This window comes from Condylostylus longicornis, unplaced genomic scaffold, assembly GCF_029603195.1.
Source record: "Condylostylus longicornis isolate FDR11 unplaced genomic scaffold, ASM2960319v2 ptg000003l, whole genome shotgun sequence".
In the NCBI taxonomy this organism is placed as follows: domain Eukaryota; kingdom Metazoa; phylum Arthropoda; class Insecta; order Diptera; family Dolichopodidae; genus Condylostylus; species Condylostylus longicornis.
The window spans coordinates 2,711,549-2,736,519 of NW_026577972.1; the positions used below are offsets into that span (position 1 = coordinate 2,711,549).

At 26.8% G+C, this 24,971-nt stretch overlaps 1 protein-coding gene across 10 annotated transcripts in view; it reads right to left on the bottom strand.

Annotated features, from left to right (window-relative positions):
* LOC129606822 (uncharacterized protein DDB_G0283357) overlaps nt 1-24,971 on the bottom strand; it is an 87,309-nt gene that overhangs the window by 24,112 nt on the left and 38,226 nt on the right. For 9 of the 10 annotated variants that reach the window (XM_055517466.1, XM_055517422.1, XM_055517405.1 and 6 more), the window contains 5 exons: nt 6,137-6,422; nt 2,666-3,031; nt 2,198-2,587; nt 1,881-2,084; nt 133-201 (listed from right to left, as the gene is read on the bottom strand). In XM_055517466.1, the coding sequence (XP_055373441.1) occupies nt 133-201; nt 1,881-2,084; nt 2,198-2,587; nt 2,666-3,031; nt 6,137-6,190 (1,083 nt within the window). In that variant the 5' untranslated portion in view covers nt 6,191-6,422. Of the gene's footprint in view, nt 1-132; nt 202-1,880; nt 2,085-2,197; nt 2,588-2,665; nt 3,032-6,136; nt 6,423-12,252; nt 12,619-24,971 lie in introns of those variants that run through there. The other variant, XM_055517475.1, reaches the window with a different exon arrangement.

Here is a 24,971-nt window from a genome sequence, read left to right on the forward strand (position 1 = left end):
TTTTATTTGATAAGAATTTCAAATAAAAAAATTAATAATAAGTTTGCACACATGTTATTTTATACTTAGTGAATATATTGAACAAAATCACAACAAAAAAAAACAAATACTTGTAATAATACTCGTAGATACCTTGTCTTTATGATGATTCACTGGTTCCGTTGTTGCCATTTGTATATCAACATCGTTTCTTCGTCGGACCTAAAATTAACAAAAAAAAATTATTGAATTCTTTTAATTAAGTTTGTTCTTTTTTGTTCCCTTGAGTTTGTATTTGGAATTCAGAAATTTTGTTTAATGAGGTTTTTCGCCTTTTCATGGTTAAAAAAATTCAGGAATCACGTGATCCGTTATGTGGAGTAATGCTTTACAAACAACTTTTCGAAATAAGAAAATCTAGTAAAACATTTATAAATCAATATTTTAAAGTTTTTTAAAATAAGTAGGATGAATTAAATGAGATTGCAAGTTACTATTCTCAAGAAACTGATAGTTATCATACAACTCAATTCGTAAACAATTGAATATGAGAATTTTACTGTAGCAATAGAGATACGAGATGATTTATTTATGAACTTTTATTACTTTGAATTTAGAGCGAAACAGAAAGTGTAGTAAGAATCAAGTAAAATTTTTGAATGAAGATGATTCATTTAGCGAGTATAAAAATAAATTTAACAGCAAAAAGTTTCATAAATGATTTAAATACAAAAGTTTTGATGGTTATAAAAATCAACTAAGAAAAATATGTCAAAAAAAATGTTTAGTATGTTTTACAAGGAAAGTTTAAATCCCATTAGTACGTCTATGAAAGTTGATCGATTGCACGATAACTCAAAAACGAATAATGAAATCGACACCAAACTTTCACAAGTTTTTTCTTTTGTGCCAAGGACGAGCCCTATTGTTATTGGACTAATTCGGACAACGGGTTCGGGTAGCTACCATACAACTCAAAGAGTTTATTTTAAATATTTCAAAAACTAATAAAGGTATAAATATAAAATTTTGTATAGATGTGTCCAATTATATTCTACACATGCTCTAAAAATTATAATGAGATAGCTGCACCGGTTCGGGTGGCTGCCATACAACTCCAACAGCAAATTTTTTATATTCGGCAAAATAATAAAGTCAGATTCATGAAACTTGGCAGTCATGTGTCCAATTATGGCTCAAATATATTTCTGAAGTTTTGGTGGAATTGCTCGACAGGTTCGAGTAGCTCCCATACAAGTCTAAAAGCTTATTTTAAATATTTGGAAAAATAATAAAGTCAGATTCATGAAACTTGGCAGTTGTGTGTCCGATTATAGATCAGATATATTTGTGGAGTTTTGATGGAATTGCTTGACAGGTTCAGGTACGTGCCATACATTTCCAATAGCTAATTTTAAATATTTGGGAAAATTATAAGGTCAGATTCATGAAACTTGGCAGTCGGATGTCCAATTATAGGTCAGACATGTCCGCGAAGTTTCTATAGAATGATTTTAGAGGTTCAAGTAATTGCTACACAATAACGAAAGATGCCGGGTATAATTCAATCGGTTTATACCGACCGAAACGTTTTTACTTGTTTAAACTTCAAATATGGTTACTATTATAAACATTAGGTAGAACTTGTATAAGGGGTAATAACTCGGCAGCGAAAGAGCTATGACTTGGAAGCAGGGTGCAATACGAAAAAAATGTTCAAAAGAACTATAAAGTTGAAAAAAAATTATAATTAATAATCACCATTTTTTTTAAATTTTTTTTCGCAATTTGCAATGAGGTCTCTAGTTAAAGAGAAACTCCATGAGGGGATTAAAAATATTGAATATTTCTATGTTTAATTCTATGTTTAATTTGTTAGTATCACGAAAAAAATTGCTTACATATTCAGTACCGCTTGCGTTTGATGCAGCAACAGTCATTTGGGTAACATTGCCATGCATATAATCATTATTTTTGTTCTGTGTAGCATTATTACCCTGCACTGAATTCGCATTACTACTTATATCTGTTTTTTCCCAATCATATGGATCCGATTCTTTAACACCACGTCTTTTCATACATCTTTCAAATAATGAGGCCAACATCTGGATACATATACATTAGAATTAATTATGAAAAGTTTAATAAAAAATTATTTGCATAATTTCATATTTTAATAAATAAATTTTTAAGTTTTTCATCAAAAATTAAAATTTACCGAATAATCTGGTCTATCAGCATATGTTAAAGATTGTATATGTTCTAAGAATTGTTTTAAATCTGACGGTAAATGCTTTAATAATAATCTATGATCATATTTTTCTTTCATTAAACCAACTTGTTCTTTATCTTTTATTTTTCTCCATGGCAATTGACCATTTACAAATTCTACTAACATGTAAAATAATGACCATAAGTCATCATGTCTACCCATTTCACGATTTCTGTGAGCATTTATTGATGCATATCTTACAGTACCACGAAACCCAGCTGCTGTTCTTGGGCATCTTACTTCACCTGTACCAGTGGTATATTGTCTTGCTAAACCAAAATCTAACATATAAACTCTTCTACAGTTATACGGCAAACGACCAATTGAAAAATTACTCTTTAAATAAAAAAAATTAACAAGTTTTTCAATCGTTCATTTCTTTTTTGCATTTATATATTTAAATTTATATTTTACCGGTTTGATATCACGATGTAAAAATCCAACTGAATGTATTGATTCTATTGCCTTTAAAATTTGCAATCCTAAACGCAATGTTGTGCTTAATGAAAATGCTCCACGTGGCTGTGCTCGTCTCAATTCAGCTAAATTTTTACCTTGTAATTGCATTACAACATAATTAAATCTATCGTTCCTTCCACAACCTATAAATCGGCATACATGCTCTTTCCCCTGTAATTTTTTTAAAACAGCTACTTCCATTTTTAAAACTTGTTTTGGTTGCCTTGCAGATTCAACTTTTAATGCAACTTGTTCACGAGTTATTAAATCTTGTCCTTCATATATTTCACCAAAACCTCCACCACCAATTTTTCTTACAACCTAGGGAAAATGAAAAAAATATATTTTTTAATCAAAAACATATTAACAAATGTAGGGTAAATAAATGTACTGCCATATATAAAAATATATTCACAACATGTTTACAATTTACTCTACACCGTGCTGAAGGATACATATGTAAACTTTAGTTTGGAGTTTGTGACAATAACAAATTGTTATCTGCGTTTGAGCATGTTTGCATGCTTCTTATCAACGTAAAATTTAGCGTTGATTTAGGTTTAGACATTTAACTCGAGCACAAAAAAAGCAAGTACCACCAAACTTTCAGTTTTGCATCACAAAAGATTATCTTAAGTAAATCAATATTTGCAAAACTAATACAGCTAGATGAAAGAAGTTTGGCAGTCATGTATTCAATTACAGCATATACGTATGTTTTAGAAGTTTTTGTGAAATAACTTGACAAGTTAGGTAGCTGCCATATAACCCTAAAATCTAATCATATACATATACAGCTGTTCCTCTATATACGTTGTTTTGATATCCGTTGGCGAGATTTTTGTTCTTCGTTCTTAATATACAGTAAAACACGGTTAAGTGGATCACGCTTAAGTGGATTTCACGCTTAATTGCATCAAATTTTCGTGGCTTGTACTTTTTTCGATTTTTTCATATAAAAAAATTCGTTTAAGTGGAATTCGGATAAGGGCACAACACGCTTATCTGCACATATATTTTTTCCCTCATGTAATACTTAATATGTAAATTTATTCGGTTAACTGCACATCCCTGTTTTTATTTAGCATAAATGTCAAAAATGAAAAACTACACTCTCAACTACAAAATAAGAAAAGCAACACTATGTAGCTACACAAAATATTTTAGTTTCTATCATTGTCAAATTTTGAGTGTTGAAAAATTAAAGTTATACATATGTTTTCTATTAAGGGAAATTAATTTACCATTGCTATTATTATTTTTAAAATGAAGTTAAATGTGCAATTTTTTGATTTTTTGTTGATTTTGAAATAAAATTTTAATTTTTAACTTATAATTAGAACCAGTTTTTAATAAATTCAATTCTTTGACATCGGAGGTAATTTTTTAAGTCGAATTCGTAAAGTGGAAAACACGCTTTAGTGGACAAAATTTTCTTGGCTGATCGATTTCCACTTAACCGTGTTTTACTGTATGTTGTTTCTATATATACGTCGTTGAGAAATTATTTTTTATACCCTGCACTTTGTGAAGGGTATATTAACTTTGGTATGGAGTTTGTAACTACTTGAAGGAGTCGTCTCCGGTATGGACATACATATATATATATTCTTGCTCAGCGTCAAATTCTGCGTCGATTTAGACATGTCCGTCCGTCCGATCGCACGATAACTCAAAAACAAATAATGCAATCGATACCAAACTTTCACAAGTTTTTTCTTTTGTGCCAAGGACGAACCCTATTGTAATTGGACTAATTCGGAAAACGGATTCGGGTAGCTGCCATACAATTCAAGGAGTTTATTTTAAATATTTCAAAAACTAGTAATGGTATAAATATAAAATTTTGCATACATGTGTCCTATATATTCTACATATGCTCTGAAAATTTTAATGGGATAGCTGCACCGGTTCGGGTGGCTACCATACACCTCCAAAAGCAAATTTTTTATATTCGGAAAAATAATAAAGCCAGATTCATGAAACTTGGCAGTCATGTGTCCAATTATAGGTCAAATATATTTCTGAAGTTTTGATGGAATTGCTTGACAGGTTCGAGTAGCTCCCATACAAGTCCAAAAGCTTATTCTAAATATTTGGAAAAATAATAAAGTCAGATTCATGAAACTTGGCAGTTGTGTGTCCAATTATAGATCAGATATATTTCTGAAGTTTTGGTGGAATTGTTTGATAGGTTCGAATAGCTCCCATACAAGTCCAAAAGCTTATTCTAAATATTTGGAAAAATAATAAAGTCAGATTCACGAAACTTGGCAGTTGTGTGTCTAATTATAGATCAGATATATTTGTGAAGTTTTGGTGGAATTGCTTGACAGGTTCGAGTAGCTCCCATACAAGTCCAAAAGCTTATTCAAATATTTGGAAAAATAATAAAGTCAGATTCACGAAACTTGGCAGTTGTGTGTCTAATTATAGATCAGATATATTTCTGAAGTTTTAGTGGAATTGCTTGACAGATTCGGGTACTTGCCATACAAGTCCAAAAGCTTATTTTAAATATCATGGAACTTGACAGTCTGGTGTCCAATTATAGGTCAGACATATCCGTGAAGTGTCTATAGAATCACAGGTTCGAGTAATTGCTATACGATAACGAAAGGTGCAGCGTATAATTCAATCGGTTTATACCAACTGAAATGTTTTTACTTGCTCTTTTAAATTTTGATACATCTTTTCTTAAAATAAAATATTTTGGTACAATTTCTCTTGAAATAATAAATTTTTAGTATATTTGCATCCAAATAAATAATTTTGGTACATTACAATTTTGCTTGTCAAAAAACTGGCATTGCGAATGTCATATTCATATTTCAATTTATTTCGTTATTTAGGTTTAACTAGTAATTTGTTCTTTTATTCGTACGAAGGTATTAATGTATTAGATGTGCGAATTTTTAAATATATATGCAAACATACATATATGTATTTCTCAGTATTTTTCTAGTAAAAAACATACTTTTTGTAACGTTGTTTTGATATACGTCGTGTTTGGCAGGAACCAAAAACGACGTTAATCGAGGGGTTTCTGTATTAACAAAACTAATTGAATTATTTCCACAAAATTTAGTAAGAAAAAAAAACCGAATTATAGCTTGAACTACACATGCTTCAAAAAAATTTTTCAGCTTAGTCGCTAGTTTCGATTATATAATTAGATTATCATGTAGGCTATGATTTAGTTGGCTTTGATTGAAGTTTTTACTTGTGTTTTTAGTCAAATTAAAACTAAGTTACAGTAAATTTGTATTCAATTTAAAAGTTGAAATCTAAGCATACACTGAATGGTATAGAATACAATGTTACTTTAAAGTAACTTGGATATAACGGTATACTGTTCATTATTATTTTTAATTTATTTTTTCTTGTTTATTATTAGAAAATAATTAACAAAATGTTATATTATACCTTCCATCTTTCTTTTACCACATGTCCTGGTTGCAGAAGATCTTCTGAAGTCATTCTTATATTATTATTACGATCGGTTGTACGTGAGGGCGATGCAATACGAATTACACGATTTCTACCACCTTGTAAACGTCTTGGATTTGCTGGTAAAGTTGCAGAGCGTTGTAATATATTTTTTATACCCGATAAGTTTGGTTGTTGTTGCACTTGCAGTTGCTTTTCTGATTCTTGTGATTGCTGCTGCTGCTTTTGTTGTTGTTGCAAGAGTTCTGCTTCAATTTCATCTCTATAAATAAATTTTTTTTTGAATTAGAATTAAAATATCCCTATTTATTAATAAATAGTTAAAATTAAGTTTTTATATTTTATGACAAGAAAACAAATTAGAGATGTAAATTTTTCTTTGAAAAATTAATATTATTGATTGATTCAGATTAGAATCTAAAACATCGATCTACCCAAAATCGTATACAAAGATACGATTCAGAAGAAATCGAATCAAATTTCGAATAAAAAATTATATAATAATATGTTAAAACTTTTTATATAACAATACCAAGGTACAGTCTATCTTTTATGTATGCTACTGTAATTTATTACAAGTACGAGGTATAATATTTTATTAGGTAAGATATATATGTCTTGCTTTTCAACTCTTGCATTCTATCTTTATTCGTTTTGAAAAATAATAACAATAGAATTGAACAGTAACTTTACATATATAACATAAATATATAGATAAATAAGCTAATTATCTTCAAAAAGAAACTGAAAAAACACCGACTGAAAATAAAAACAAAATTAAGAGCAAAACAAAGCAAAAATCAGCTCATTGGTTCGTGTACGTTCCAGAAATTAAAACGATTTATTTGTAAAAATTTCTATTTGGAAAGGGCAATTTTTTAAAATTTTAAGTTTGTTTTTTTAACTGAACTACATGTAGACGTCAATAAAGCTTTGAAAAATGTTTTTGAATAATTTAATAAAATATTGACTAGATTTTCTTTTCGATTTTTATATTTCATTCGATTGTTTATCGATCTTCTATAGAAAAGCGAATAGATCGATCTAGGAAAAATCGATTTTTAATCTTTTTTAGTCATCGACATGACAAAGAAAATACATTAAGAAAGTTAATTGATTTTCGGAAAGTGTAATACCTTGATGTACTTTCCCTCGTGCTTCTTTTAAAAATTGCGAAAATGAATGAATTTCGAAAATCACATAGACTTGGCGGTTTTTGCGTAAATTAATCAAACTTTGAATAAATAAAGTTTTGTAATTTTTTTTACAAATTGAAAAAACTTTCTCAATTAGATTTCATTGATAACTGTGTTACCGTCGAACTGGGAATTTTCAAACTGTCAAGCAGCACTTCTGTATACATCTTTTTCGTCATTATCTGATTATTCTTTATAATTAATTATTGTTACTAAAATCATACGAAAAATGAAAAAGGCATTGAAATATTTCAGTTTTCCGCGAAAATTATTCATAGCAACCATAACAATCCATCAAAATTTTCTATGATTTTTAAAATAGCATAAGAATTTCTTTTTTCTGACAGATTCATCAGAAAAAATGTTATGAAATTCATATAAATTATTTTATAAACGAAATTCTCTTCATAGTGAGCATACCAATACTCGTAAAAAGTATAAGGCGCGTTGTGAAAAAAAAGAAAAACAAATATTTTAAGATAAGAAAATATAAATTTTTGTACAAAAAAATGACTTGATGCAAAAATACAACTTTTTATTTCAAATTCATAATGAATTGAGAAGGAAAAAGGAAAATACAACTTGTGGTCATCTTGGCTTGCAGTAAATACCTAATTAGGGGGTAATTAAACCCCACCAAGAACAAATTTAAGAGACTAGTAGCGATAGAACAGAAGAACTCAATGAAAGAAATTGGGAAAGAATAAGAATTCACCGAATTTCTCAATCAAGGGTTTTGATTGTAAGACACATACATATATGTGTGAGACAAATCATACATAGCAACAGAAGACACTTTAAATAAGATATACGTATATATAAATATATGAACAACCACCTACTTACCAGATGGAGGAATGTGCTTATCAGGCTACTTGGTTAATATCATGGAAAAACTTTATAAAATTAATATGGATAACAATTATTTTGTCTCATCATGAATTCCACTCCTAAAATTCTAATCATTGGTATGAATCACCAATGGCAGTATCATTTTCAAAATAATTATTTCATTTTAATTGTCAAATGTTTATTTATATTTTTTTGTTGCTAATTCAGTCATCAACTTTTATAAAAAGGATATTTTTTAAAATATTTTTGAAAAGTGGAAAAAAAATTGTTTTGGCAATATGAGTTCATTTCCTTTCTGGTAGCTGTGTTAGAGTAACTCAAACTCAAACAAAAAAATTCAAAACTTTAAAATTTAATACGATAATTTTCTTTAAATTTCTTGTTACGTGTGATTATTATCGTAGACTTTTGAGGGTAATTTTTTCTACGAACGTAATTTATGATTACTCTATTACGAATATTCAAAGCAGAAATTTAGTACTTCTTAATTGACAATATGATATCAGTAATTTTCCGAATTTCAGAGCTACGAACGAAATTCATGACATAATGATCGTAAATTCGTTTCATAGAGATTATGAATCAGCAATATCAGTACAATTTTTCGGAGTGTCAATTTTATTTCAACTGTCAAATGTTTATTTATATTTTTTTCTAGCGAGTAAACAAATTGTATGAAAGTTCTGCAGTTTTTTTTAGTTTTTAAATTTTTTTGCAAAGTAGAAAAAAAATTTTTTAGTAAATAAGAATTTATTTCCCTTCATCTTAGCTGAGTCAAAAGAAGAAGAAAACACAAAACTTTTAACTTTAGAAAAAAATTTAAAAAGACAGTTGTTTTTGAATTGCTGGTTACGAGTGATTTTAGTAATTCAGAATTGACAATGTAATATACGTAATTTTCCGAATATCTAGGTGTAGTAAAAACCAAAGTATATCTATTAATAAGTTGTTCGACTCTCCATTTACATCACACTAAGGCAATCCTCACCAATTTTTGTACACAAAAAATTCCCTTAGCTAAAAGAGTTAAGCAGTATACCTTTTTATTTTCATTTTTATACACATAAGAATTTTTGGGAGAGGGAAATGTACGCAATAGATGTCTACCGTTTTTTTTATAATGTATTTTTAAAAGCGGGAGTTATTTATTTTTCCCTATATACTTTATATAGGGAAAAAATATTAAGAATTTTAAAGTATATACTTTGTAAGAAAAATGTTTAAAAAAAATTATTATAATTTATATAATATAATTTTGAAAAATAATAAAAATAAATTTTGAAAAGACTTATAATATTAAAAAAAAATTTAAATAGTTGTGAAAAAAAATATTTTTTTTTATAAAAATGGGTAAACATTATTGGAAGTGTTTGGGATGAAAAAAAGCCGACATTTCAACAAATTTCATTTGTTGCCAAAAGATGTGGAGAGGCAAATATGTACTTTTGAAAATATTTTAAATATTTAGTGTTAAGCATTTGTAATTAATAATTATTTAAAAATAAAATAAATAAATTATCTTTAAATTTTCTATTTTTATTTCAATCTTAATAAATTTAGAACATATTTCCCATGTAATAATTATATTTCATAAGGTATTAATCAGTATGCATATTATAAATTACTTTATTTCTATGTCACAACCTGATACTGTGTATCTATTGTACCAGGTACACGCATGTGTACATTCATACATGAAATTTCAAACTCTTTTGCTTTCATACATTCGAATTTTTTACCTAACTTTAATAAAATGAAAAATAAATTTTGTTATTATCAAAATAAAAATAACAAAATTTTTACCTAACTTAATTTGATTTTATTTCAGTTCAATGCTTTTGATACACTCGTTTGTTTACAATATTTTGTTTCTTTCTTGCCTACACAACTCTTATTACCATCTATTTCTAAAAAAATGGAATATTTTAAGAATTTGAAAGCAAGATGCAAACGAAAACTAACGGAATGGAAAGAGTCGAATTACTTATTAATAGATATACTTTGGTAAAAATTTAAAAATTCCTTTAGAAATTTAAGGGCAACTATCATTTTCGAACATGTTATTTTAGCAAATTTTGCAGTTTGGGTTTATTGAACGACCAAGTTAGAATTAAAGCATCGAAAATACCCATACTCATTCAAAAAATTTTTTACAAGCTAAAGGAAAAACAAACATAATTCCATTTCCAAAAAGATATATAGGGTGATTCAGAAAAGTATACAACAACATATACCATTGGTTAGAGTGTCGCAAATGGGTAAAACTTTTGTTCCGGACTAGGTGTGAAATGCCAAGAGTTTCCGAGATACAGGTGTTTTAACGAATTTTCACGAAATTTCTACGTATCTAAGGTTTTTTATTACAGCTTCCGTTCCGAAAAAGAGAGGGACTTGGAACAAACAGTTTCTGAAAGGCCTAGTAAAAGGCTAAAGGGTATTTCAATAAAAATATTAAAATTCAGATTTTTTATCAAAATAACGGTTCTTAAAAATGTTAACTATTTTTTAAATAGAATTGCAATAAAAAATTGATAGTAGGTGACAAATATGTTATATAAATATTCTACATGTCTGTTACTATGTATAAATATTCTACATACTGATTGTTATTCATCGTGTTGAAATAGAATACTTGGCTTTTTATTAATAGGAAGCGGCATTAGTAATAGGCTTATGGATTTTATTCCTTGCTAAGTATAACATTTCTTTGTATTATTTACATTTCTACAAAATTCAGCTTATGAATTAGAATTGTTGGAGATTAAAGTATGTAAAGTATTGAGTCAAAGTTAAAATTTCCTGTGGAATATTTTTTTGATTTCTGAGAATGGGTACTTTATTGATGCAGTAAACTTAGTAAAGTATAAAAAAAAATTTTATATCAATAGGAAACTATAAAAAAATTGTTTCTAAAAAAACTTGAACAAAATCAACTACTATATTGAGCTGAGAACATCGTTTTGCTCCGTTATAGGAGAATAACCCAAATAAAATTTAAGAATAGCCCACGGCTGACAGAAATGATTTTTTGTAATTTTAAGGTATAACAAAATTTTAACTTTATTTCAAAAACGCGTTTAATAAAAGCGAGTAACTACCTACACACACATCTACCAACAAATTCATGTTATATTTTATTACAATTGCAAGAAAGAACCTACTCTATAAATTAGGAATCCACAACTGTTTTTGTTTGATGCGTAAGTAACCATTTTTGCCTTTAAAAAAGAAATAATAAAGCATTTTGTTTATTGTAGCAAGTATGGTGTTGACTATGTAATATAATAGAAAATCAATCATTACTTTTTATTAATTTTGTTTTTTTTTTTAATTATGTAGGTATACTATAATTGAATTACATCAGCATTTGTTTTGTTTTTTGTTGATTTTAATTTCAAAACTTTAATTATTGATTGCGTACCCATTCAGGTAGGTAGCACACAGATAGGTATATATATACATTAATTATATCAATTTTTTTCTTAAATTTAAAATTTCAAAATGCCTTTATATTATATTGCATGCATTTATTATCTAGGTAGGTAGGTCCCTATCTACCTAATTTATTGTAGGTAGGTTCCTACTAAGTACATACATAAGTATATCGTACATAGATTATACAGAAATTTTTCCGGGAATTTTAATACTTTGCACTGGTAAGTACTTATGTAGGTGATACCTAGTAATGCCTTGTCTACCTGCATATTTACTTACAAAAAAAAACATCTTCAAAGGAGAAAAACCTCATTTTTTCTACATCCAAATTACAAAAATAAAACACTTTCTTGAAAAATGATTAATATTGGTTTTTCAATAAGATTCATTTACATATGTACATGCATACACATTTCATTTCAATTGAATTGAGAAAGAAAAAAATAATAAAAACTGGTAAAGGTATGTACATAGATACTGGTAGCAAAATTTTTCTTGCCTAAATTGGTAGGATTTACTTATGCAGGTACCAGTTACTACCTAATCTCCTCTTCTTGACAATTATTATACATTTTTGTCTTCTAGAAGACAAAAGAAATATTCACATACCTTTTTAATTTTTTTTGCGATTCAAAATACAATATCAAACAAACAATAATTTTCTATTTGTGATTGAATTTCTTTTTTAGAATTTTGTATTTCGGCCTTCTTGTTTTTTTTTTATTTTTTTTGGTTGCTTTGGTTTTTTTTTAGTTTAATATAAATTATTATAAAAATTTTTTTCACATTTTTTAAATCATACAATAAAAATAAAAAAAAAAAACGGAAGAAACAAAAAGGAAATTTAAGGACTCATTTTGGTGTATTTATTCTTATTTTGCATCATTACGGGCTTTTGCCATATACATACTTTCTACCACTGCTACTATTCTTATTAGTTGTAGTTTAATAAAAATAAATTAAAATTTAAATGAGTTTGCTAAAACAAGAAACAATAACAACAATTTAATAAGAGCATAAAAATATAAAAAAATGACTTGCTTTTATTTTTATAAAACCAAAAAATAATTTAAAAAGAACTTTTTCTTCTCCTTTTTTTCCCCTTTAAATTTTCTTATTTCTCTTTTAGATTACTGCGGCTGTACGGTAATATAACTATTTAATTTTACTTTAAATATTATTATTAATAATGAAATTCCAAAAGAAAATTATAAAAAAGAAAAACAAATTCACTATTAATAATTTACAACTAACTAAAATATAAATATAACTAAATTAGCTTTAGATTAAAATTTTAAATTTCTTTTTTTCTTTTTTCTCCCACTGGGTATTCTGACACTGACACTATTAAAAATTTTAGGAACTTGTCAAAATTTAAAAAACAGAAAAATACAGCAGGAAAAAAGAAAAGAAAAATTTACAATAAAACGTCAGATCAGACCATATGGAATAAATAGTTCTATAAATAATTCTTCTATTCGTACGGACCTATGTGAACACATACGATTTTGTATATAATTTATCTGACATTATTTCTATATGATTATACGTACGTCATTTACCTCTGTAGTTTTTCATGCTCTCTGACATTAAGTGTCAAATTTATCAAAGTTGCCATTTTAAAAAATTTCTTGGTTAAATTTATTATATCAGGGGTGTTTAGATTTTCATTCATAGCAAAATAATTTCCGTTCCATTTGCGTTTCAAACTACTCATGATGAGTATTTATGCGTACTTCGTAAATGAACAGTTTTTTTTTCGACATATACATAAGTAGAACATTGCTTTAACCTTTTTGGTATAACCATTTTTTTTTTGCATATTGGATTTTTTTTATTGTTCAAATATCAATTTGATAAAAAAAGATATTTCAAATTTTAAAATTAAATGCCAAAATAATTTGCAAACAAAATCCAACTATTGTAGATCAGAAATACTATTTTCAACTACCAGCAAAATAACGTAACTATTCTATTTAATAGAACATTAAAAAAATATACATCTTATGTGTATAAAAGAAGCAAAACGTTATTATTTCGAACATTATTACTTTTTTTAGAAATACCAGCAAACATTTCTAGAAAAGGATTGTTAAATTTTTTATTAGAATTTTGTATTAATCGTTAATGTAAAAAAGTAAAAAAATTTAAAAATAATAAAAAAATCATACTTAATACAATACAAAAATACTATGGTTATTACCGGTCGATTACACCACGCTTAAAAGACTTTTTTGTTTTCATCAAGCATAAACTGAACAATTAACTGAACAGTTGATTTTGTAGTTCCGCTTTGGCTGTTTTTGCACTAAACGAACCCCTTTTTGGTATAGAAATATTTGAAGAATTTCAATCTTTCAATTTCCGTCAAAAAAATATTTTCACAAGCTTTGAATTATAATTAAAACGCGTTTACTTGCAATTCAATCAAAAATCAACTAACTATTTTGAATTTTATAATGTAATGCGGCTACCACATTTCGATGGTATCAGTTTGAATAGCACTTGTATAGTATTTACTTTATATGCGTTCAACTGTGCCGATTGTCCAAGAACGCCGATTATTGAACTGTGGGTGTTCATGTTAATGCGTAAACTGTGAAGTTTAAAATAAATCGTTTTTCTTTCAGCCGTGTTTTAGACACTTGGTTAACATATTATGAGGTGTACCTTTCAAAAATTGTGGTATTTGACACAACGATTTGCGTCAAATCAGAAAATTTTTTTGGAACACGTAAATATGGATCTAAACATGTTTTAATTTTAAAATGGAACAAAAAGTTTTAGCTCTGAGTATTCTGGGATACAAACAAAGATCAGAAGAAGATCAGTTTTGATAAAAGCCCAAGGCGTAAATATGTATATATACAAGATTTCCTAGGGTCTCGAAACAGGTAGTGAAAGAATATTCACCATCTGCTTGGTATTCTCTAAGCAGGTTGAAACATTAGTTTTAGAAGAACAGAAAATAATAATTAAGAACAAAAATATATTTTTATCATGTGATTGTAATATTCGAAGTTTGTGTCCGTAGAAGGCGGATTTGAACTTAATGTAGTCCTGAAAAAAATTTCAACCAATGAAAATTTTTAGGTGCAGTTATGGGACTAAATCTACGTTTTAATCTACGATAAAATCTGATGACTATTTACACATCAGATTCATTTTAATGTTAGACATTTGACAGAAATGCGTTAAATATTAAAAAAAAGAAAACCAGCTAATCGCTGCAAATCTTTTTTAAAAATTTGTGTTTCGTCATTTTAATGTTAAAAATCTGACATAATAGAAAATCTGATGATAATTAGATATGTTTCTATTTTTCTCATAAAATTTTATCTGATGTCAGACTTCAAATAAGATTACATTTTCATCAGACTGTACCTTTAAATCTGGTGTATAATAGACACTTTAATTTTACTTATATATTATACAAAACTCAAGGGGCTTGACAGTTCGTTCATTTACTTTTTTGATTTGAAGAAATTTTAACTTTCGGTTGAAGGTTGGAGCGAAAACGCATACCATACTTATTTGTTGTACGAATTTCTGTCAGTGGTTTTTTCCTAAAAGGTGAAAGTAAGCGTGTCAAAAGATAAGTTAGTTTACTTGGTCCAGTTTTAAACCTCTAGATAAGAGCCAAACGTTGAATTTTATGAAAATATACTTGGCAAATTTTCCTGCCATGTATACATATATGATATACATATATGTCATATATGAATACATAACAAGTGATTTTTTCTGAAAAATTTTGTAAAATAAACGGACTTAAATTTGTTTACTTATTTTAAAAAAAATAAGCAAACAGATTTATGTTTTGCATTATTTTATTTTACTCAACTTATTCAGCTTTTTTACACTATTTAGAAAATACTATTAAAAATACATATTAAAAAATTTTAATGTAAATAAAATTTCAATTTCCACTGACTCTGAAGTCGTGACATATCTAATTTCCTTATATCACATAAATTTAGAAAAACTATTAAAAAGAGCTAAAATCTGTTAAAACAGAAATGCATCAAATGCATATTAATTGTATTTATGTTTTAGGAATCTGTCTCAATGTGTACGTGATATACGTAGGTACGCATATACGTTTATACGTATAGTTTACATTCCGTAACTTCAATAATGCGCTTACGATGTAAACTTTACAAAATATCACATTCCAAAAAGTTTAGTAAAAGTTTTTGACATTGCACACTTTTCCAAAATGCTTTCTATACGTAGTGGAAACGTAAAATAAACGTAAATGGGATATCGAAAAAATCTAGCAAGTTTTTCTTACACATGTCATATAAACGTTGCCAGAAATAACCAATTAAATAAACCAGCATATATTTTCAGCAATATAGTGCTAGACATTGAGTTTTTTTTTCTAAAATGCAGCATAAAAGTAACATGTTTTTAATGATGTAGTAACGTTTGTTAAAAATTAACATTTGCACAGAACCCGTGATTTCAATAATGCCTTATAAAAAGTTTAAGTATGGTATTAATACGGTTGTAGTATCGTCTCAGAGCTTTCAATACCTTTACATTGTAAAAAAACTGCTAAAGCTTTTCGTACATTTTGGAATACAATTTTAACAATATTATTACATGCTTTGACGTAAAACTATAATATAAAGGTATTGAAATCTCTGAGACGGTACTAAAACCGTATTAATACCCTTCTGAAAATTTTTATTTTTAAAATCATGCATATACGCATAAAGTGACCGAATTGAACACACGGAGTAGCCTGATTGTATAAACTTTGTTATATGCGTGGTTAATGTCTTTATATCTAACAAGTCCCAATCAAAGTATATCTATTAGTAAGTAGTTCGACTCGTTCCATTCCGTTAGTTTTCGTTTGAATTTTGCTTCCAAATTCTTAAAATATTAAATTTTATTTAGAAATAGACCGTAAAAAGAGTTGTGTAGGCAAGAGAGAAACAAAATATTGTAAATAAACGAGTGTATCAAAAACATTGAACTGAATTAAAACCAAATTAAGTTAAGTAAAAATTTTGTTATTTCTATTTTGATAACGAAATTGTTTTTATCATATTTTATTTTTCATTTCATAAAAGTTAGGTAAAAACATTCGAATGTATGAAAGTAATAGTTATAAATTTCATACTTTGTTATACGGAACATACCTATTCAAGGTAGGTACACAATATGATGTATATGTCTGTACCCCATTTATATGGCTGTTTCAAGCTTATTATTGTCTATATAAACGTTACTTGACCTGAAGCCGGCTTCATTCAGTCGCTTACTTGACTTGAAATGTTGATAATGATTTGAAATTTAATAGTTAAACGTCGTTTTTGGGCTTTTAAGCTAACGTTGTAAAAACGCAGCTTGAGTTTCCAGTTGATTTCACGTCAAGCCGCAATGTAGACGATTTCACGTCAAGCCGCAATGTAAATTTTTAAAACAAAATTGAAATAAAAATAAAAAATTCATAGTTTATATTACAATAAATGTAATGACAATTACTAATTACAAATTTTAAGTTTTTTGTTAATATTATCTTTTTCATATTGTCTTTTTCAAATTATATACATATAATATGTAAATTATAATTTTTTTTATTGTAATTGTCTAAATTTTGTTTTTAAATCGCTTCGCTTTTATAATATGGATACACCATTTCTGCCACCTTATACTGGAATAAGTTACAAAAATAAAACTCCCGCCTTTAAAATTCTTAATATTTTTTCCTATACTTTATATAGAGAAAAATAAATAACTCCCGCTTTTAAAAATACATTATAAAAAAACAGATAGACATCTATTGCGTACTTTTTCCCTCTCCCAAAAATTCTTATGTGTATAAAAATGAAAATAAGAAGGTATACTGCTTAACTTTTTTAGTTGAGGGATTTTTTGTATACAAGTAGTGGTTAGTCATTGCATTAGTGTGATGTAAGCGGAAAATCGAACTACTTTTAATAGATATACTTTGGTCCCAATCAGTGTTCCCACTCAATAAAAACAAAATGTATCCAATTTCGAGAAAAAAATGTATCCAAAATGTCTTTTTCAAATTATATACATATAATATGTAAATTATAATTTTTTTTATAATTTTTTTTCCTGCCTCCTAAAGCAGAATTATTATACTAAATCGTCTTATTTTATACCAATAAACTCGTAAATAATGTTAATTTGCTTTATTCAACAATGTGAGTTTCGTTATTTATAGTAAATTCTTTTAGAAATCACACGCAAATTCTATTACATTTTAAAATTTAAGGTTAGAAAATATATGTTCTGTAGCTGTTGAACTATGCGGTAAAAACGATTCAGCATGAAAACGGGCAAATTTTATTTAGTCAGCAAATAAAATTTTTTGGAAGATAAAGCACTTAAAAGTTACAGCACTTTAAAAGTTTTCTAACATTTATTTAGTGTTCGAGAAAGAAATGTGTCCATATTTCAGCAAAAATTTTAAAATGTAGCCAATTTCGACATTTTAACTTATTTGAGTATCTTTGTATCCAAACTAAATTTTAAAGCAAAAATGGTATCCAAGTGGGAACGCTTGTCCCAATACTATTTTTTTTTTACGAAATATTACGAATTGTTGCCCTCGTTCCTGTTCTTTTCTTTAAATGCCACTGATCGTGTCATATGTTTTATTATTTTTTTCTTTTTTTTTACGAAAAAAAAGAGTTTAATATTTTAAATAATGTCTTTATATCTAACAAGTCCCAATACTCAATTTTTTTTACGAAATATTACGAATTTTTGGCTTCGTTGCTGGTTTTTTCTCTAAATGCCACTGATCGTGTCATATTTTTTATTATTTTTTTCTTTTTTTTAAGTAAAAAAATAAATGATAAAAAATTTCAAATTCATATTTCAGTATGGTTTCAAATGATAACGAGGAGGGATGTATGATTTTTCATGCACATTTTGTATTTCGTAATAAGGTAAGTTGAGTAGTGTCGGCTAACAAAAAAGTTAATAAAAGTAATATAGGTTGACACATTTAAACAATTTGAATTATCATTTCGGTTATTTATACGTTACTTATAAAATTGTTTCAAATAATTTTAGTTAGTTCTTAAGTTATTAAAAATAAATATGTATGTACCTACTTCCAATCAATTTTTTTTTAAATAATTATTTTAAAACTATTTCGAACATGTTATATTGAGTGCTTCAAAAATTTTGCTGTGTTCTTTTTTCATATTTTATTAGCAGGTAAACAAGAGCAATCTATTTATAAAATGTCCCTGCATGTGTATGTATGACCTATCTTAATTCTAAACGGAAAGAATATTACATAAAGAACCAAAATTTTAAAATACCTGTTCTTTTACAGTCGGAATTTTTGAGTCATTTGGTAAAATACCATTTATTTCAAAAATAAAAAAATTTTCAAATCCGGTCATAAAAATATATGATTGTTTTTTCCAAATATTTTAAATATTTTTTTTTCTTAGGTAATTGATATAAATGATAGTAAGTTTTTAATATTTTTTCAAATAAAAATAGAGGTAAAATTTTGAAGTTTATATATAATTTGTATTTAACAAATAATACGAGTATTTGATTGTATTTTAGATATTATTTTCTAATTCCCTCTTCAAATTTTTTCTTTACTATGTATTCATGTCAATATTTAATAATTATCTTTCATTAATTATATTTTCAACTTGACACCACAGTTACTCCCCATATTTTGAGTTAACTTACCCTATGAGAAAAAAAGCTGTTCAGTTAAAAATAATGAAAAGCTTTCAGTAACATATAAAACGTTGAAGGCGAAGGATGTGCTTGTTGTTTTTCCGCATTTTTTTTTAATTTTAAAATAATTATCAATGAAAATATTAATATATTTTTTTGATTTTTCAAATATATTTTCTAAATTTTACCTGCTTTATAATAAGTGTGAATTTATTTTAATAATTCTTCTCAAAAAATTCGATTTAAAAAAACCCATATCAAATAAGGTCGTGCTTTCAAGTTTCTCTCGGAGCATTGGGACTTGTTAGATATAAAGACATTATTTTAAAAATGCTCAGGATATTATATACATTTTTTAAAAAGCTTCTCATTTAAATTCTATTGCACGAAAAAGAAAGGTAGGAGGAAAGAAAAAATGAAAAAAATTTCAAATTCATATTTCAGTATGGTTTCAAATGTTAATGAGGAAGGATGTATGATTCTTCATGCACATTTTGTATGTCCCAATAAGATAAGTTGAGTAGTGTCGGCTAACAAAAATGTTAGTAAAAGTAATATAGGTTGACACATTTCAACAATTTGAATTATCCCATTTCGGTTATTTAAACGTTACTTATAAAATTGTTTCAAATAATTTCAGTTAGTTCTTAAGTTATTAAAAATAAATATGTATGTACCTACTTCCAATCAATTTTTTTTTAAATAATTATTTTAAAACTATTTCGAACATGTTATATTGAGTGCTTCAAAAATTTTGCTGTGTTCTTTTTTCATATTTTAATAGCAGGTAAACAAGAGCAATCTATTTATAAAATGGCCCCACTGTGTATGAATCTTAATAGTACATGCAAACGGACAAAAATTTACGGATATCAGTTCCTACTACTTGTCATTTTACAATCCGAGTTTTTGAGTCATTTGCTATTCGTAAGATACTATTTATTTCAAAAATAAAAACGATATTCGAATCCGGTCATAAAAATATTTTATTGTCTTATCCAAAACCTTTTAAATATTTTTTTGCTTAGGTAATATATTAAGTTTTAAAAATTTTTCTCAAAAATAGAGGTAAAATTAAGAAGTGTATATAAAATTTGTATTTAAAAAATAATATTTGATTGTATTTTAGATATTATTTTCTAATTCCCTCTTAAAATTTTTTCTTTATTACGTATTTATATCAATATTTAAGAATTATCTTTCATTAATTATATTTTCAACTTGACAGCACAGTTACTTCCCATATCTTGAGTTAACTTACCCTATGAGAAAAAAAAGCTGTTCACTTAAAAATAATGAAATGCTTTCAGTAACATATAAAACATTGAAGGCGAAGGTTGTGCTTGTTGTTTTTCCGCTTTTTTTAGAATTTTAAAATAATTATCAATGAAAATATTAATATATTTTTTTGATTTTTCGAATATATTTTCTAAATTTTACCTGGTTTATAATAAGTGTGAATTTATTTTAATAATTCTTCTCAAAAAATAGCCACTTCTATTTAAAAAAACCCATATAAAATAAGGTCGTGCTTTCAAGTTTCTCTCTGAGCATTGGGACTTGTTAGATATAAAGACATTATTTTTTATTATTTTTTCTTTCCTCCTACCTTTCTTTCTTTTTCGTGCAATAGAATTTAAATGAGAAGCTTTTTAAAAAATGTGTATATTATCCTGATATTTTTTAAAATATTAAACTCTTTTTTACATAAAAAAAAGAATCAAAATAATAAGAAATATGATATGATCAGTAGCATTTAAAGAAAAAGCAGAAACGAAGCCAAAAATTCGTAATATTTCGTAAAAAAAATTGAGTATTGGGACTTGTTAAATATAAAGACATTATGTAAAGACATTAGAAAGGCATTATAGAGTAAATAAATTATTTGATTCACATCAAATTTCGTTTATGAAAACTATTATAATTTTTTGCAATTTGTTTTGATTTTAAAAACAGCAAGTTTGAAACAGAATTTAGTAATGAATTAACAGAAGAAAAAATAGAATAAATAATAAAAATATATGTATTGCAAAATTTTATTGAAACTCTGTATCGCACTTTGTTTTGATTTTGTAAATATGCAAACTTCGGTCAGTTACGAAAAGTTTTCGAGATGATAAATTTAGTCAATTAAATTTTTACAAATAAAAATATATTGCAAAGTGGAGCAACGAAGTATATTTATTTCTAACAATATATAACATTTATTTATATTTATTTTTATAATTATAAATTAATGGGTGCACATAATTTTTACATTTCTAAAAAAAGTATAGAATTAAAAATGTATAAAAAGTCTTAATTTTGTGAAATTATTTTTACGATCTTATGCAACTATATTCAAAACAAATTTCAACAAAATTACATCTTTAATGCATCTGTTTTCAAAACTTCGCGTTTATATTTTATATTAAAAATGACAACTTTAGATGAAATTTCAACGTTAGATGTTTCTTTCGCAGTAACGTTTTGCGAACAAAGTTCTAAATTTAATTATTTTGTTGTGCAAGTGATTTTTACAATGAATTAGAAATTCTAAAGGAAGGAGCATCTTGAAAAAACAATGAAGAGAAATTTTTTCTAGTTGTCTCTTTCTTTGTTCCGAGCATTGTCAAAGTCGTAACAGGAGCGTATTTATTTTATTTTCTTCTCTGGCCTCTACTATGAAATATGTGTAATTTGTTGGAATATAAATTAAAAATTTTTTCCAAAGTAAAAACGTTTCAGTCGGTATAAACCGACTGAATAATACCCTGCACTTTAAAATTTGAGTTTAAAAATTTGTTTTTGAAATATTAAGAATGAGCTTTGCTTGCTAAATGGCAATTACTCGAAACTGTCAATTAATTCAATAGAAAATTCATGGATATTATATCTGACCTATAACACAAGACTACCGAGTTTCATGAATCTTTATGTTATATATAATTATGTTCTGTTATATATAAATTCCAAATATATAATATTTATATATATATATATATAATTTTTGAATTGTGAACTTAAATTTAAAAAGAATTAAACATTTTTTAAAATACTGTTTGGTATTTTTTGCAGTTCAAATATTTTGCTTTTGACATAAAGTTATCTTTATGTGCACAACACATATTTAATTTCTCTTTTTAAAATTTAACCTGTTAATAAACTAAGTATACTAATATTGTAAAAATAATGAACTAACGATAAATAAACACAAACTATACGATTGAGTTCTCATACGTTTTATATGAATGGAAAGCTTATTAAAATCTTATACTCGTAACACTCTGCACAGATAACACATAATTGTACAGGTAGCCGCAAAAATAATTTCTTAATTTTACTACTTCCTAAATAATAAATAATCGCAGCAACAATTCGTTTAAACCAGGCATGCTTTACGTATTTTGTGAAGCATGGTATTTCCATGACGTCTGTACCCTGAGGTAACTGTAACCAATGAAATTTAAAAATTCAGTGAGTGTGTTTTTTTCACTAGCTTGTGTATAAAAATTATAGTGTTTTTGAGGCGACTTATACCACATCATACGCAGTGACTTTGTTCCTTGCTTTAAAAAACACAAAATTATTATAGCGCGAGCTCTCGCAGTGACAAGTGCTACATAAACTATTGGGGAACTTAAGAAAAACCAATGGTAAAGTTAAATTTATTATTATAATTGGTATAGAAAGGGAGGGGTTGTTGTGCTAAGGGAATGCATCCTTCAATCACAGTAATATCTTTATACCTAATAAGTCCCAATGCTAAGAGAGAAACTTGAAAGCACGGTTTTATTTTATATGGTCTTTTTTACCGACCGTATTGTGTAAACAATAGGTAGGTTATGTGATGGCAACAAATTTTGCACATCGAGTTTTCGGTGGGAACGTACTTCTCCATAGTAGGGAAGTGTAAATAAACTATTTTTAGCAACCTGTCGGTCTGTCGGTCTGTGTGTGCACGCGTGCATCTCAAGTTCGGCTGAACCGATTTTGATGAAATTTTATATGTAAGTTTATTTCCACCATGGCACGGATTGATCAACTTTTGGTATATATCAGGCCTCGGGAACTGCACTTTTTAGCGGGCCTGTTTTACATTTTTGAACATTTTGAAGGAAATATTCAACCGATTTACTTGAAATTTAATATACATATAAATTCCTCGTATCAAAACCATGAACATATAAATTCTTTGGAAAGATCGGGGCTCGGAAACTGATCTGCGGGCCAATTTTACATTTTTCACCATATCTATGGAACGAATTGATGGCATTTCTTGAAATTTGATATTTGTGTTGTGATTGTTATCGAAACTAACTGGCGAGCATTTCAGGGAATTCGGGTAGCACAAAGCGAAACTCTACTAACAGCCAAATTTACATTTTTCTAGGTATGTTAACTATAAGCTTACTAATGTCCTAAAAATTGGAAAGAAGTATTAAACAGACTTTTTTATAATATTCTGTAACACTTTCATTTAACTAGACAATACACAATGCGGTCGGTTATGTGCTGACCACATCAGATTTTTTAAATCGAAATGACTATTTTTTGAAAAAAAAAAAAATAAATTCATACTTATTATAAACCAGATAAAATTCCGAAGTTATATTGCAAAATTAAATATAATAATTTTTTCGTTCACAATTATTTAAAATTCTGAAAATACATGCAAAATAGGGAAAAAACTACAACCATTACCTCCCCGCCTTCGACATTTTATATGGTACTGAAAGCATTTCATTATTTTTAAGTGAAGAGCTTTTTTTCTTAAAGGGAAGTTAGTTCAAAATCTGTAAAGTGATCGTAGTGTAAAGTTGAAAAACTATTAATGAAAGAATAATTTTTATAATATTAATATAAAGGTATAATAAAGAAATATGAAAAGGGAGTTAGAAAATAGTATCTAAAATGCAATTAAATATTTTTTTACCGTTACAAATTTTGAATTTCACTATTTAAAATATTTTGGAAAAGACAACTACATATTTTATGATCGGATTTGAATATTTTTTTTTGTTTTTGAATTAAATAGAATTCGATTAAATAGAATCTGATACTGAATCAAATAGTATAATAAAAATGAAAGAACCCAAAGGAATTTTGCAAATGCAAAATACAAAATATTGTAACTAGTTTTATAATAATTATGTACAGAAAAATATTATTTGGGAGTAGGTACAAAGATATTTATTTTTATTAACTTAAAAATTAACTGAAATTTAAAAAAGGTGCTAAAGTTTCTTTAAACACCTTTTTTAAATAACTGAATAAAATACTACATTATTTTACTTTTATCACCATTCTTGATAGCCGACACTACTCAACTTACCTTATTGAAAATACAAAATGTCTTGTACAAGACATTTTGTATTTTCAATAAGGTCATACATCCCTGACAAAATACTTGAAACCATACTGAAATATGAATGTGAAAAATTAAAAAATCTTTTTCGATCGAGAATGGGAAGCTTTTAAGAAAATGTGTATAATATTGTGAGATTTTTTGAAATATTAATCTCTTTTTTACTTAAAAAAATAATAAGAAATATGACACCGTCAATGGAATTTAAAAAATAAATTGGGACGAAGGCAACCAATCGGAATATTTCGTAAAAAAATTGAGCACTGAGACCAGTATTGTTAAT